Here is a 12,053-nt window from a genome sequence, read left to right as displayed (position 1 = left end):
AACACCCCTGGAGAGGCTGTTAAACAGGAAAGTGATGCACTCCCACGTCAGGGAGAGCAAACGACACAGAAGAAAATAAAAAATGAGTCCCCGCTCTCTCCCCCCAGAGGACGCCTCTGTGAGAAGTTAGGCACAAGTCCTTCCACACGAGGAGGAGGCCCAAACAGGTGTACGTCTTTCCTGGCCTCAGGCTGCGCCGAGCTGGGCAGACTCCTGGCTCCTGTATTTTCAACGCCCTTCTAGGTCGGCCCAGAAAAGCCCGTTCGTGCCTTTAACGGTAGCACATGCCACAGTTCAATCATCCCACCGGGAGACACTGGGAATGCTGCCCGTGTGTGCTGTCTTTATTTTCTGAGGAAGGATGTGCAACATTACGTTAATTTCCATAGTCGCAATTTTAAACAAAGGTAGTGAGCAATTCTGGGTGGGGGCCCTTAATCCCCAGAGTGAGCACCTCTGTACAACTGACTCTACGGGTGGAAATGCAGGATCTGAAGTTCAGCATTTTAACGGGCCGCCTGGGTGGCTCAGTGGCGAAGCGTCTGCCTTCGGCTCAGGTCGTGATCCCGGGGTCCTGGGATCGAGCTCCGCCTCGGGCTCTCTGCTCAGCGGGGAGCCTGCTTCCCCCTCTCTCTGCCCCTGCTTACGCGCCCCCTCTCCCTCTCTGACAAATAAAATCTAAATTTATTTTAAAAATAAAAACTAAAAAAAATAAGGTTCAGCATTTTAAAATACCGATCCTACCACGTGGCCCTCCAAAAACGGGCCAACGTCTACTCCCACCCGGAGTCGGGGAGTGCCTGTCCCCAGCAGGACACAGTATCAGTCTTTTTAATCTTTGCCTATCTCCTAAGCCAACACATTTCAACATCGCTTTCATTTACACTTTGCTGATTATTAGTGAAGATATGCTTCTTTTCGTTTACTTATTGGCTGTGTGTTCTTTGAGGTACCAAATAAGGGCACATTTCAGTGTGCATGTGTGTCTCTGCATCAAAACATCGCGGGTCAGGTCTGGAGGACCCAGAGCTGCAGCTCTGAGCTCTGCGAACAACCAGGACCCACAGAGAGATGAAACCAGACGTCTAAGCCCGTGGATACCGGAGGACCGGACACAAACATAAATCACGCATCTATTTTCTTTTTGAGATGGGGAGGGGCAGCGGAGCTCAGCCGCGCAGTCCTGAGGTCGTGACCTGAGCCGAGATCAGGAGTCAGACTGAGCCGTCCAGGCGACCCCCACGCAGGTGTCTAATATTTAAGTTTCAGTCGGCGTGACGCCCAGCTCACCTGTTAGAAGCACACACCTTTGTACTGCACATACTGGAGCTTCTCTAGGACCCGTCTAAAGAGAGGTTCCTTCCCTCTGACGGGGTCCCTCCCACCTTGCTAAAACCAGAATTTACCACCTCAAGTCCACCAGACCACACCACCCACGCCATGACCCCTGCAGGGGAGACCACACAGGCGGGAAAGGGAGAAAACCCTGGAGGGGAGAAGAGCACCAAATTCTACATCGAAACTCTGCCCCCAACACAAACAACACAATCTCTGGCTCCCCGCGAACTCCGTGCGTATGAGTAACTCCGGGCAGACAGCGGCTGCCTACGTCAGACACCACGTGTACAGCCGGGAGCTGCAAGAAACCACCTCTCCGGAGAAACCCGACAGAATCCAGTATCCGTGGTCTACGTCGTTCAGTTTCCGAGATAAACCCGAGAGCGCTGGACTTAGGAAGACACAGAACTAGGTGACCCGCGTCGATGGGCAGGTCCCAGGACCAACTTGTCGGAACGAGCACAGGTTTATGCTCCAAAATGTGAAGGGAAATATGCTCCCAAGAAGAAAGAGGGAACATGCGAGGAGAGGTACACGCTACAGAAAAGAACCAGAAGGAAAACACGTAAGAGAGAAACACAGCATCGTAACAACGCAGAAAACAAGACGACGACGGGAGAGAGGACACCCGGGAAAGTCAGTGCAGAGCCCCTCCCGGAGGCTGGGAGCCCGGGAGAGCCCTAGACAATCACTGGGACTGTCAGTCCTGAGCATGAAGCCGTCGTACAAACATACGCACATGTTTCTTCCCTTAACCTCTTCCCAGTGCACACCCATCGCGACGAAACCAGAAAAGTGGACCCTGAATTGGTAGGCAAAGGCAGGCCCACTGCACAAGGACACCCCTCAGGTCAACGTTATCGGGGCCCACCCGGTCACCGGCACGATTCTCAACGTGGCACAGAATTTCTCCAAAAAAATTAAATACGAAAATGAAGCAACCAAATTAAATTTCCAAGCGGCTCGTGCGTTACCCGAGCCAGGAAAGCCGTGTGGATGGTGACTGGTGTGTACTTGCAGCGGCTGAAGAAGTGTGTCCCAAGAGATTAGGTTGAAAACCCCTGGCCTTGCGGAGAACGGTTCTAACAGATGAGGGCACTGGGGGCAGCAGGAAGGCAACCGAAGATGACCTGCACGACTCGAAGTGACTTCCCTCGAACCCCGACGACTCTGCCGACGCGACTGCTACCGCCCAAGGGTGTCTCTGGAGAGTCAGTGCTCCTCACGGAGCCGGGCCTGCAGAGAACCACCCGCCACCGGAGGCAAGACTATCCTCAAAACCGAGAAAACACTAACTGGGTGGAGCGTGGATTGGCGTCTGCTCCTCCGTGTCGCGGCAAGCTCTCTGCGGAAACCACCTGCCGCTCTCCCCAGTGCAGACTGCCCAGCCGGCAACGCCGACAGCCGACTTCGTGTGTTCCCTGCACTTAACCGGCACTGACAGACGCTTGTTTGCCACCTGTCTGCACGACAAGAAGCGCTAACTTTGAAGCCCAGTTACGTGAACCGATATCCTTTCTTCCACCTGGAGACCCCCACACAAAACGCTGTACTCGAGGACTACGGCTACACGTCGGGTTTTGTCTATAAAGAGGCTGTCGAAGTTTGTCTTCCTAGATTTTGACTCTTGACCCACACAGTCGAAAATATTTACTATCCGGCCCTTGACGGAAGTTTGCAAACCCCTGCACTGGACGATCGTCATCGCCACCGTACACGGGGGAATGAAGGCAGAGGCTCAGCTCGCGGCTGTCTCACGGCAAAGCAGCGGACGCGCAGGCCTTTACCACCGACTGGATGGCGAGCACCTGCAGAAGATCCGAGGAAACTACGCTGGTGGAAACAAAACAACAAAAACTGATGCAACAGACAGAAGCCACGGAAGGCAACGCCCGTACCTAACACTTCATCAGCATAACCGGAACACGCTGTTTTGTCCGGGGAGTGACCCGCTACGGATCACGGGCTCACAACCTGGGCTACGTGTCACGGCAAAAAGAAAGCCATCAGGTTGGGGCGCCGGGGTGGCTCCGTCGGTTAAGCAGCCGACTCTTGATCTCAGCTCAGGCCACGACCTCCGGGTCGTGAGTTCAAGCCCTCCACGGGGCTCCAGCGTGGAGCCTACTGAAACGGAATGAAGCCAAAAGAACCCACCGCCGTTGTCAAACTTCAGGATCGACCATTTCCGGAAAAGATACGAGTCTCGAAAACGTACACATTGGTCTCAGGGTATGAATTCACATCCCACGACTTCCTAAGCAAGACTTCGCTGGGAAGAAATTGGGGAACGTAATGATGTCTGTGGTCCTGAGCAAGAAACCAGCCCAGCGGCAAAAGGCCATCCCGTCCCCCTCCAGGCTGGGACGTCCCTTTCCGTTTGCAGGAGCCAAGATGAAGGGAAAAAGCAGAGAAGCCTTCTATTTCTATCTCACCAGTCTACTGCGATCCTAGGAAACCCCAACAGAAACGAGGACCTGAAGTCCAGGTCATCGGCGATTCTCGACCAGGAGAGCCCGAAGGGTGGCAGGAGTTTGCGGTCGACGCCTCAAAGCACTTAAAGACACTGAAACCCGGTCTCTTGCGGCAGCAACACGAGTGCCAGGGCCAGCGCCGGGCTCAGAGCACAACGCCACAGATCACAGTAAGGCAACGGCAGAGGCTGGACACTGGGAGAAGGCCAAGCCAGAGAAAACGGAGACGCTGGAGGAGAACACCCGCCCGGGCAAAGGGCCCCCGGCGGGAGAAGCACCCAGGGGACTCCCCGCCCTCACCATCTGCGAGACCTCCGCCCGGCCGTGCCGTGGAGCAACAACCGCCTGCCGGTGGACACGGGTGACAAGCCGCACTGTGGACCGGGCACCCAGGGTGACGCGACCGGCCTGCGGGTCTCTGAGGGACCCCCAGGCAGACTGCCCAACCTTCCAGTGTGCCCTGGGCTACTACAGCAAATTAGATTATGATTAATGAAAATAAAACACACTTCTTGGCAAAAAAAAAAAAACTCTGAAAAGGCAGCATTAAGCTTTCCATTTTAATTAAATATTCACAACAGATGGTGATAATATAAGTTAACAGTTAAATACTCAGGGACATCGATGTACCATCCACACAATTTTACTTCGCAACTGTGCCGAGAGGGCACGCGTCTGGAAAGGGTGATGGCGAGAGGACGTCTGTCGGCCCTGACACGTGCACGCCGGAAGAGCACGGCTCCCTGCGGACACCCGACTCCGCACACGCGACCCCCGGACACGGTGAGCTCATCCGCAGACCGCCAGGCGGGCCGCAGCTGCAGGCTCCCCGGCCAGCTCCCCTCGAAGGGTCAGCTTCCCGCCACCCCCACAAGGACGCCTCCGGACAAAGTCCGCACTCCTGGCGGGGAGTGCACCCTGGGGAGCGAGGTCCGCGACAGTGACGCGGCCGGGCCGGCCGGGCCCTAGTCCCTCCAGCGGTGTCCACACTGAGCACTGCAGCACTTGTAGAAGGTGGTCATGGGCTCGTCGGCAGAGCGCGTCTGCAGCTGCATGAAATAGGCGCGAGGGTGCTCGCATTTAGGACACGGCTCTGGAAACGGGAAGAACAAGTGACCCACGTTATTCAAAACAAAAACAAAAACAAACTGCCCGTGGCCAGACACACCTGCTAGAAGGAGGTGTCCTGGAACGGCAGCAAGACCCTGCCCCGGCCCGGCCACCCGGCACCCCCGGCCTGGGCACCCCTGGGCCATGACTTCAGGCTACCACTAGTGGCACCAGTCCCGCTACGCTCCCGCAGTGAGGGAGCCGAGACCTGTGACCGGGAAGACACGCCAGCTCCCTCCCTGGGCCCCCTTCTCCTCCCATCTGCTGGAAGACCGGCTGCGAATGCCACAAGGAAGGAGGCCGTGGCTACCTGCGCATCACGGGACCACTCCTGCGAGGCTTCCAACAGCCTTTCCGTCGCACGGGCCCTTGCGCCTCCCAGAGGAGCCCCCGCCGGTGGTGAACCCACGTCCCCTCCAGGGCAGGGAGCCATCCTGGCAGCAGCCCTCGGGCTGTTCTCAGGGCGATCTCGCCCTCCGCCCCTCCGCCCCGCACCTCTGCCAAGTGCCTCGAGGCAGTGACTTCACCCTGAGAAACTGACCCGACTCTCCATCACACTCTCAAACACCATTTCAAACATCAGGTATGTGAGTCATCTGTTTTTTTTTGTTAGCAAATTCTGCCGATGCCGATTTTACTGCATCAGATGTGGATGCTCTTCTACAGGGGAAAAGACGACAGGGAACAAGAGCTGGCTCTTGGTCCACCCAGTCCAGGACTGTCTGGGGCTCCCCGCTCTCCCTCGCTGGTCATGTCTCCCCACTCCGCATATGAACAAGACTCGGGATAAACAGCTGAGTGCTCTCTGGCATTAACGTGTAACAATCCACCCCAGAACAAAGGACCCCATGTGTTTCCTTGGGCTCTGACTTCTATTACTCCTGTCACCGCCGCTCCCACCACGGCCAGCCCTCGGAGCACACGGGGTGCCCACCGCTGTCTCTCACACCCAGCGCACACGGAACAGCCCCAGAAAGGGCCGGGGAGGCCACCAAGGTCCTAAAGTGTTGGGAGGTCACTTTGAGACCCCGGCCCAGGCCCGTCCAACTCTGGGTGGGGGTTGGGCCAATACTGTCAGACTAACATGTGCTTAGGAAACTTTCTCTTTAGAAGCTCCCCGTGGGGCGCCTGGGTGGTTCAGTGGGTTAGGCCACTGCCTTCGGCTCCGGTAATGGTCTCAGGGTTCTGGGATTGAGCCCCGCATCGGGCTCCTTGCTCAGTGGGGAGCCTGCTTCTCTCTCTGCCTCTGTCTGCCTCTCTGCCTGCTTGTGCTCTCTGTCTCTGTCTCTGTCAAATAAATAAATGGAATCTTTAAAAAAAAAAAAAAAAAAAAAAAAAGCAGCTCCCCCGTCCTCGGAGCCCATCCCTGACGGGGACCCAGGACGGCAGCCCCGCGCCTCGCCGCTCCCGACTCACCTGCGGTGGAGTCCACGTTCTCCCAGGCCGCTGCCCCACCGAGCACGTCGTCCACCTCCTTCAGCTTCGGGTACTTCCGATTTGTCACCTAAGGAACAGCGGGTCCTCAGACTCCACGCAATGGAGGAGGACAGACCTGGGCCCCCAAACCATTCCCATCCTCAAGGGTCTCCCAGACCTGCTTCCTTCTCCAGAGACTGGAGGGACACTAAAGCGGTCCCACGTTTCTCCTCTCACAGTGCAGAACTCAGCACTGGCATTTAAAGAATCCGGGTCCGGTGCAGCCCCAAAGAGGACGATTGGGCACTGTGGAGCTATTCTTAGGAAACGTATGGGGGGGGGGGGCGCCTGGGGGCTCAGGCCGCAATCCCAGGGTCCTGGGATGCAGGCACTGGGCTCCCTGCTCAGCGGGGAGCCTGCTTCTCCCTCCCTCTGCCCCTCCTCCCCACACCCATACTCGCCCTCTCTCTCTGCCTCAAATAAATAAAACCTTTTTGAAAAAGGAACAAAGAAAGAAAACGCACTGTAAGCCCCAAGGAGCGGCTCTGGAAGCCGCAGGAACAGCAGCCGCGGTCCTGTTCTCCGGCTACTACCCAGCGCCAGGGCCCGCTAGGAGCAGGATTCCGTGATCCCCAGGGGCAGGGTGCGGCTCAGGAGCGAGGAAAGCCGGCACCCCTCGGCCCCCTCCCTGCACCTGGCGAGGACTGGCAGGAACACCCCACTCCGCCCCGACCCGCGTCTGCCTCCGGGCGAGCGAGCCTGCGCTCCGGACGGTGCAGGCCTGCTTCACCGCGTTAAGGCACCCGCCCGCCCTCCGCAGTCCTTTCCCTCGCTCTGAGGCACGCGTCCCCGCTTCTCCGGGAAAGTAAGACGACAGCCCTGTGCGGAACGCAGCTGGGCCGCCCGCCCTCGCAGAGGGAGCCCTGCCTGGCCGCTCGGATCGGCGTCTGAGGACTGTTTCGGCGCAGTGACCACACGGGGGTGAGAGCATGGCTCCGAACACTGGAGGCGGCACCGGAGCAGGAAGGAAAGCCGGTAGGTGGGACCCTCCCCTCCCCAGGCCTTGCCCAGCAGACCACACCTGGCCTGCTCCCCAGGTTCGCCAAGTGCCCCCGGAACTTCAGGGCTCCCCGGGCGTCCGCCTCCCCGCAGCCGGCGACCGCCGCAGCCCGGCGCAGCCCCACGCACACAGGGGCAAGTTGCCTCCTCGCGCGGCGCCGAAGCGCGCTCGCGGTGGAGACGGACGGAGACACGGCAGACACCGCGGGCGCCGTTCCCGTCCCGCGCACGCGCTACTTCGAGGTTCGGCCTAGACCCTCACCCGCACCAGAACGGGGAAGCCCCCGCCCTCCCACGCCGCAGGCCCCAGGACTCAGGAAGGAGGGGGCCCCACAGGAACACAGGGAGGACGCTGACACGTCTTAAACGGAGCAACCATTTGAAACAGGACCCCCGAGGCGCACGGCGCCCCCCGGAAAAGCAGACCGAGCAGAAAGCACGTGCCAAGGCCCGCCCGGCCGCAGCTGCGTGCGCGACGGGGGCTCCTCGCAGGACGCCTCGTGTCTGGGGACAGCGCGTGCATGAGGCCGGGCATGGGCGCGCCCCGTCGTGGGGCCAGGCTGGGGTCCTGGGGTCCGCGCTGGGAAGGGGGGATGCTTCGGGGTGGGGCCGGGAGCGCGCGGGGGGGGGGGCCGCGAGCCCGGGGGTGGGGGAGGCAGGGACCGGTAGTGCGCGGGGGGGGGGCCGCGAGCCCGGGGGGTGGGGGAGGCAGGGGCCGGGAGCGCGCGGGGGGGCCGCGAGCCCGGGGGTGGGGGAGGCAGGGGCCGGGAGCGCGCGTGGGGGGCCGCGAGCCCGGGGGTGGGGGAGGCAGGGGCCGGGAGCGCGCGGGGGGGCCGCGAGCCCGGGGGTGGGGGAGGCAGGGGCCGGGAGCGCGCGTGGGGGGCCGCGAGCCCGGGGGTGGGGGAGGCAGGGGCCGGGAGCGCGCGGGGGGGCCGCGAGCCCGGGGGTGGGGGAGGCAAAGGCCGGGAGCGCGCGGGGGGGGCCGCGAACCTGGGGGGAGGGGGAGGCACGGGCCGGGAGCGCGCGGGGGGGGGCCGCGAACCCGGGGGGAGGGGGAGGCACGGGCCGCGAGCCCGGAGGGAGGGGGAGGCAGGGTCCGGGAGCGCGCGCGTGGGGGGGCCGCGAACCCGGGGGGAGGGGGAGGCAGGGGCCGGGAGCGCGCGTGGGGGGGCCGCGAGCCCGGAGGGAGGGGGAGGCAGGGTCCGGGAGCGCGCGCGTGGGGGGCCGCGAACCCGGGGGGAGGGGGAGGCAGGGGCCGGGAGCGCGCGGGGGGGGGGCCGCGAGCCCGGGGGTGGGGGAGGCACGGGCCGCGAGCCCGGAGGGAGGGGGAGCCCCGGGGCGCGGTCAGGAGCGCGGCGTGGGAGAGACGGCCGGGGACCCGCGGGGCGGCACTGAGGCTTGGCGGCCGGGTCGCGGGCGCACGCGATGGGACGCGCGGCAGGACCCGCAGCCGGCGGGAGGCGGCCGCGAGCGCGAGGACGGGCGAAGGCGGACGCCGGGCCGCACCTTGCGGGTGATGTTGTGCACGTAGGGGCAGGTGTTGCAGGCGAAACGGTGGCAGCGCTGCCCCTCCTCCACGATCAGCCCGTTCCCGCAGCCGGGGCAGAAGAGCAGCATGGCGGCCCCGGCGCCCCCCAGGCTCCCGGCAGCCCCCGCGCCCGCCGCCGCCGCCGCCGCCGCCGCCGGGCCCGTCCCGAGCGCCCATTGGTCTGGGCAGCCGCCCCGCCCCCCCGGCCGGCCAATGGACGGGCCGACTTCGCGCCCCGGCACGCACGGCCGCTGGCCCCGTCGAGCTCCCCATTGGTCCCCGCGGCAGCCCCGCCCCCTCGCGGTCGTCCCGGCCGGAACCCGGGCGCGCCGCGCCGTGCGGGTGGAGCGCGCGCGCGGAGAGGCGCCCTGGAGCCGGCCGGGACGGGGGCGGAGGCGAGGGCGGAGGCGGCCGCGCGGCCCGAGGCGCCGGAGGACGAGGAGGACGAGGAGGAGGCGCTGCCGCACTCCGAGGCGGTGGACGTGTTCCAGGAGGGTCTCGCCATGGTCGTGCAGGACCCGCTGCTCTGCGACCTGCCGATCCAGGTGCGCGCGGGCGCCGGGGGCCGGGGTCGGGCCCTCTCCCCGCCGGCCGCGCACTGCCCTCAGGCGGCCCGGACGGCGGACCGCGGCCCGCAGCCCTGGAGGAGGCGCCTCTGGGCCCAAGCGGGGGTCTTCGCCGGGGCCGGGCCTGGGCGGCGGGGGCGCGCGGCATGGAGAGGGGCGCACGGAAACGCGCGTCCGCGCAGGACCCTCTAACACGCGGGGTCGGAACGCAGAGGTCGTCCGTGGCGAACGGGACGCACCCTTGATGGGGAGACAGGACCGGGACCGGTGTTCGTTTATCCGCCTTCAGTTTGGTTCCGCACGGTCCCGCCTTTCAGTCTTGGCTCTCGGCCCCTCCTGGAGTCCTAGACTGAACTTGTCGGGTTTTATTTTTCTTTTTAAAGATTTTACTTATTTATTTGAGAGAGAGAGAGTGAGAGAGAGCTTGAGAGGGGACAAGGTCAGAGGGAGAAGCGGACTCCCCCTGGAGCTGGGAGCCAGACGCGGGACTCGATCCTGGTACTCCGGGATCATGACCTGAGCCCAAGGCAGCCGCTTAACCGACTGAGCCGCGGAGGCGCCCAACTTGTCGGTTTTTTAAGGTTGTATTGGCATATTTATCGTGACTGCTTTTTTGGATGGGGGGTGGCGTGGTGAATTTTGGACACTTGCCTCAACTCCGCGTTGTCCTGGGCCCTGGACTCAGGGCCGTGCTCCTGCCCAGCCCAGAACCCAGATCTGATACTGGTCGTCCCTGCTCTCTGTGCTCTTCCTGAGCTGTCATCCGGTTTGGACATTAAATACAAAATGTGGGTGGAGCCTTGAGACACAGACGCAAGAAGTCTGTTTCTTGTCCTTTTTGGACACTCTCAGCTTATTTTCTCTTGTTCTACAACCCGCGCTCCCACTCTTGGTCTTTCTGTAGGTTACTTTGGAAGAAGTCAATTCCCAAATAGCACTGGAATACGGCCAAGCAATGACAGTCCGAGTGTGCAAGATGGACGGAGAAATCATGCGTAAGTGCCCGCCTTCTCCCTTGGGACCGTGCAGCCCCAGCTTTCCCACAGGCGGGGTGCTGACATGGCAGCTCAGGGGGAAACTCGGGGCCAGGTGCAGGGGTATTGGGCCAGGCACAAGCCCACTCCACCTGGACTTGAGTGTCCATCCAGAACAGTCTGAACAGAGCTGCTGGGTTCCTTTCCTGCCGTCCGAGGATTCCCACCGTGCCTGTTCTCCCACTTGCGTTGCAGCTGTGGTTGTGGTCCAGAACGCTACCGTCCTGGACCTGAAGAAGGCCATTCAGAGATACGTGCAGCTCAGGCAAGAGCGTGAGGGGGGCATCCAGCACATCAGCTGGTAAGTGGGGCTGCGGGAAGCGCTGGTGCCGTGAGGTCTCGGTGAGCCTTCAGGCGTGGCCGGTGCCTGGGACTCCTGCCTCAGCCGCTCTGGCATCTATAGCACGCCACCTGGGCAGCCACCGGGATTCCCAAACGGGGGCACCTCGGGGCATTTCCAGTGTAATTGGTCTCCCGGGGTTGGAGGTGGGGCAGCTGTCAGTGGTCCCGCCCACTGTCCCTTGGGTGCTCTCCCCAGGCCTGCTGGGCTAGAGGTTCTGTGGTCTGGGTCTCGGTACTGCAGCCTGTTTCATAAGGCCGGGCCCACCACAGCCCCTGGAGCAGTGCCTCCTTAGAGCTCCCTCGGGCCCAGCGTGTGCATGGTACAGGAAGAGCCAAGACGAGGCCGCCTGCCCTGAGTCCCCCTGAGCTGAGCGTCTTGAGCCCGTCTCACACGCAGCCCCCGTGTCCCAGCTGCCCCGTCACCCTGCCCGCGGTGTGCCTGAACCCCTGAACCTCGTAGGTCCTACGTGTGGAGGACCTACTACCTGACCTCCGCAGGAGAGAAGCTCACAGACGACAGGAAGAAGCTCCGAGAGTAAGTGTGGGCCACGCTCTAAGCTGCAGGGAGGCATCTGGTCTCTCGCTGGCCAGCTCCCCAAGCCCCACCAGAGGGCTGGGGCCTCTTCCCAGGAACGAGGAGTCGTGATTAAATCAGTTCCTGGGGAATTCACGAGACCCGGAGAGTGCCTGGCTGGACTGGGAGCCTCCTGCAAGGCGGTTCCTGGGGGCCCTCCCCCGTGGAATGGGCGGCATAGGGGCAGTGGGACCAGCGCTCAGCAGTGGCAGTGAAGGGCCTCCCAGACCCAGAGGGAGGCAGTGTGTGTGCAGGCGAGAGGATGGTCACTGCCACTTCCTCACCTCCCTGGACACAGCGCTCCTCCTGCCTGTTCCTTCTTGGTCGCTCACTGATCTCAGGTGAGGAGTCCGACACAGCTTCTGCAGATCACACACTGTAGTCCTCTTTCTTTTCCAGTTACGGTATCCGGAATAGAGATGAGGTGTCCTTCATCAAAAAGCTGAGGCAGAAATGAACATCCGCACACGGACAGCTCTGTGCCGGTGGCTGGTACCAGCTGGAACACAGCCGAGCCCTGGGCCCGAACAACCGAGTCGCACGGCACGTGGGCCTGGCCCCGCACACAAAATAAATCTACTTGCTCCTCAGTTTGAAAAGTAAGAAAGCCAGAGT

The 12,053-nt window shown here is 62.3% G+C and overlaps 2 protein-coding genes across 2 annotated transcripts; one reads left to right on the top strand and one right to left on the bottom strand.

The window, feature by feature from the left end:
• Positions 1-4,355: 4,355 nt before the first annotated feature.
• On the bottom strand, positions 4,356-9,069 carry POLR3K (RNA polymerase III subunit K). The gene is made up of 3 exons (XM_080830207.1): positions 8,901-9,069; positions 6,336-6,423; positions 4,356-4,902 (listed from the first exon to the last, which is right to left on the bottom strand). The coding sequence occupies exons 1-3, from the start codon at positions 9,009-9,011 to the stop codon at positions 4,775-4,777; spliced, it is 327 nt and encodes a 108-aa protein (XP_080686333.1). The 5' UTR covers positions 9,012-9,069; the 3' UTR covers positions 4,356-4,774.
• A 210-nt stretch (positions 9,070-9,279) lies between these two features.
• SNRNP25 (small nuclear ribonucleoprotein U11/U12 subunit 25) lies at positions 9,280-12,033 on the top strand. Its single transcript, XM_080829885.1, has 5 exons — positions 9,280-9,467; positions 10,393-10,483; positions 10,718-10,823; positions 11,325-11,399; positions 11,838-12,033. Exons 1-5 carry the CDS (start codon positions 9,426-9,428, stop codon positions 11,893-11,895), a joined length of 372 nt encoding a protein of 123 aa, XP_080686011.1. The 5' UTR covers positions 9,280-9,425; the 3' UTR covers positions 11,896-12,033.
• The last annotated feature ends 20 nt before the right edge of the window (positions 12,034-12,053 follow it).

This window comes from Martes martes, assembly GCF_963455335.1.
Source record: "Martes martes genome assembly, chromosome: 18".
Lineage (NCBI taxonomy): Eukaryota > Metazoa > Chordata > Mammalia > Carnivora > Mustelidae > Martes > Martes martes.
This window is presented reverse-complemented; position numbering and strand designations above follow the sequence as displayed.